General features: G+C 26.3%; 1 protein-coding gene across 1 annotated transcript; it reads right to left on the bottom strand.

Annotated features, from left to right (window-relative positions):
- Nucleotides 1-118: 118 nt before the first annotated feature.
- Nucleotides 119-2184, bottom strand: LOC112458993 (the record flags this gene model as incomplete). Its single annotated transcript, XM_025022864.1, has 5 exons — nt 2160-2184; nt 1605-1709; nt 1405-1515; nt 1234-1326; nt 119-271 (listed from the first exon to the last, which is right to left on the bottom strand). Coding segments are annotated over exons 1-5 (487 nt in total), but the record flags the coding sequence as incomplete, so codon positions are not given.
- Nucleotides 2185-3998: the final 1814 nt, after the last annotated feature.

The raw sequence follows: 3998 nt of genomic DNA, 5'->3' as shown, positions 1-3998 counted from the left end.
CTAAGATACATGAATAAATAAAATAAATATATGCATTAATATATATAGCTTCAATATCCTTCATTTAAATGCAAGTTACATTTTGTATTAAATTTGAAAATGCATCTAGTCTACATACTATGTGATGTAGATATTGAAGAAGGTACTTGAGATGAAGGAGATGACACTGGATTAATTATTTGTCCACTAGATACGATTGTATTTGTATCTTCTATGAAAGGTGTATTCATACCTTCTACGTATATATCTGCTGCATCTATCACATCTACATCTACATGTAAACAGAAATATAATTAAGACATTAAGAACTAAATGTTAGACTCTTGAATATGACACTTAAAAAGAAAAATCGGCAAATGAGAGTCAAGCGCTGTTCTTAGTCCACATATATTTTCGTATATTAGAATAAATTAAATACAGTGTCCGGACGTTTCGACTCTATTCGAGTCATTTTCAACAGTATAAAATTAACGAAATAAAGTGCCGGGGCATTTTACTTTCGGACTCAGAAGCGTTAATATCAAAAGATCCGATTGACTGTCTTTTGACTAAATTGATTTTAACTTTAATTTTATTAATTTTTTTTATTGTGTGACATCTTTTTGGAACATGTGCATTTTTCGTTCTACACTGGTTGACTTCTTTTGGATGAGAAATAGACCGGAATACATCACTCGGCTGTGTAACCGCTGTGAATGACACCTGAATTTTCTATGGGTCGTCACCAAAGGATTTTTGAATTTTTGCGTTTTATCTCGTTAATTTTATACCGTTGAAAATGACTCAAAATAGAGTTGAAACGTCCGGACACTGTATTTAATTTATTCTAATATACGAAAATATATGTGCACTAAGAACAGCGCTTGACTCTCATTTGCCGATTTTTCTTTTTAAGTGAGAAATATAATTTATTATAAGATTAAAACCATAATCAAAATATTATATATTTTGATAAAATTAATATATAAATCAATCATAGCATACGAGGAATATTTTGTAAGTAAAACATCGTTATAAACCAATAATTAAATATATTGTTAAAAATATTTAAACACTAAATTTTAAAACACAATTTTACCGTAATCTGAGATTACTCTTTAAAATGACATAATGAAATAGTTATTTAATTGATATATTAATAACAATTATCTAAATTTAATTATTAAATATGTTTTAAAACGAAAGTTTATTCTAACCCGCAAGAAAAGAATCAAATAAATAATAATAACTTACCAACGGACATTAAAACTTCAAAATTTTCCATACCAGCCTCTGTATTATTGTTATGCATGTTTTCATCGACACACACTAATCTTGTATTGGTATCTAATATAACAATAAAAATTATTACTAAACATTTATAATAAAATAATAAGAAAATTAGACAATATTTAAGAAATTTACCTAACGGTACTTGAACGTCATTATTTCCTAAAAAACCACTGTCCTCTTTTTGTACATCAGCATCCGTGTTGTGCATGTTTTCATCGACACACAGTATCCTTGTGTTAGTATCTGATATAAAAGTAAAAAGTCAAGTTATATTGTTATTAAATACTTATACCAAAAAAATAATAAACTGAGACAATAGTCAAGAAAATCACCTAACGGTATTTGAACATTATCATTTCTCAAAGAACTGTCTTTTTCTACATCAGCATCTTCGTTGCGCTTGTTTTCGTCGACACACAGTGTCCTTGTGTTAGTATCTGATATAAAAGTAAAAAACCAAAGTTATATTGTTGTTATTAATATTTTATTTAATTTTTTTATTATCTGTAAAATGAGATTGATTTGTTTTAATATGTTGCTGATTTTTCTATTTAATTAATTTTCTTTTTGCATCTTGTAAAACTAATTATTTAATAACATCTACTATGATATTGATATAAATGTAACATATATTGATAACAATGTTTAAACTAATTGTAAGACTTGACACTATTACAATAGACAAATATCATACATAGCGCACAATTCAACTGTAATATTTTAATTCAAAATTTACATCAAGGTTTCTATACGACTTTAATTAATAATTTAGAGTTAACTAATACTTTATAAATAATACAGCTATTAATTAATTAAAACTCTCAATTTTCTACTCTTTCACTTGTACCGAAGTAATAATAAAATTAGACAATAGTTGAAAAAATTACCTAACGGTAGGTACTTGAACGCCATTATTTCCTAAAAAACCACTGTTCTCTCTTTGTACATCAGCATCTTTGTTGTGCATGTTTTCGTCGACACACAGTATCCTTGTGTTAGTATCTGATATGAAAGTAAAGAGCCAAGTTATATTGTTATTAAATATTTATACTAAAGTACTAAAAAATTATACAATAATTAAGAAAATCACCTAACAGTATTTGAACATGATTTTTCAAAGAATCATCTTGTCTTCGTGTATCAGCCTCTCCATTGTGTATATTTTCATTGACACACATTCTTGTATTACTTATCCTTGTATTTTTATCTGATATAACAGTAATAGGCAAAATTATTATTAATTAAATATATGCTAAAATAATTATGAAATTAGACAATATTTAGAAAATTAATCTAAAGTACTGGTTAATAATGTATAAGTCTGGCTTGTCACTTTCATATGAATTATTAATACAAAAATTATACAGATTTGAACATCATTACTTTACATGTTACTTTTATATAGTTTCTTTTTTGTGTATGTTTACCAATCTTATTCTTGTATTAATATCTAATATAGAAGTAATAATTTAGACTGCATTATATACTATCAAACACTTATGATAAAATAGCAGTCATAAAATTTATCAATATGAAGGAAATTGATGCAAATACTTGACCGTCATTATTTTCGACATATGTATTGACTTTGTCTGTACTATTAAACTGAATTCTTTTACATATGATATAAGGTTTTTCTTCATTTATGTTTTTTAATATTTCATTTAATATTTTTTTATTGTCTGTAAAATAAAATGAATTTGTTTTAATATGTTGCTGATTTTTCCATTTAATTAATTTTCTTTTTGCATTTTGTAAAATTATTTATTTAATAACATATACTATGATATTGATATAAGTGTAACATATATATTGATATCAATGTATAAACTAATTGTAAGACTTGACACTATTATAATAGACAAATATCATACATATTGCACAATTCAACTGTATAGTTTTAATTCCTTTACATCAAGATTTCTATATAATTTTAATAATTTACAGTTAACTTAATATGAGGCCCGATTGCACCTAAGTCACATAATATTTAATCGTAACTTAATTCACTTTGTGTGTGTGTGTGTTTCTCTTTCTAACCCAGGTAGCAAGCACTCGTCATTTTGACGTCAATTGACGTCAAAGGACGTCAAAATGACAGACTTTTGACGTCAATTGACGTCAAAATGACGAGTGCTTGCTACCTGGGAACTAACCTTTTAGAAAGAGACGAATAGCGAGTTAAGCTAAGGTTAAATATTATGTGAAGTTGGTGCAATCAGGCTTACGTCTTATGAAAAATTTTGCTGCTTACCATTTCTTGCTAAAACATTTGCCGTGTACAGTCGTTCACGGAAAGGTTGCAACACTTTTTTTTGATGATTTTTGGAACGCGCAAAAATTTTGAGATCGCGATCCACCATCTCTGTATACACGTAGTGAACGGTTATGATAGCTGTCAAAGTGAACTATACAAGGTGGAGGTTCACGAAATGTATCTTGTGCGGCGCGGAAAATCTTAAGATATTAACTGGATACTGTAATATCGGGGTTAGTATAAAAGAATTAGCTAAATAAACAATTTTATTTTAAAAATTAATTTTTATTTTCAAGACGTGTGTAACATTAAAAATTAATGTAATATAACCTATTAATATAACTATTTATAATAATTTTATTAATTATTATAATAATTATATTAATTATTTATAATAATTAATATATTGTGTTATGTTATATTAATTTTAATTGCATATTTAATTACGTAATTAATAACATTAAATGTT

The sequence above is a fragment of the Temnothorax curvispinosus genome, unplaced genomic scaffold, assembly GCF_003070985.1.
Source record: "Temnothorax curvispinosus isolate PA1 unplaced genomic scaffold, ASM307098v1 QBEX01009417.1, whole genome shotgun sequence".
Taxonomy (NCBI): domain Eukaryota; kingdom Metazoa; phylum Arthropoda; class Insecta; order Hymenoptera; family Formicidae; genus Temnothorax; species Temnothorax curvispinosus.
This window is presented reverse-complemented; position numbering and strand designations above follow the sequence as displayed.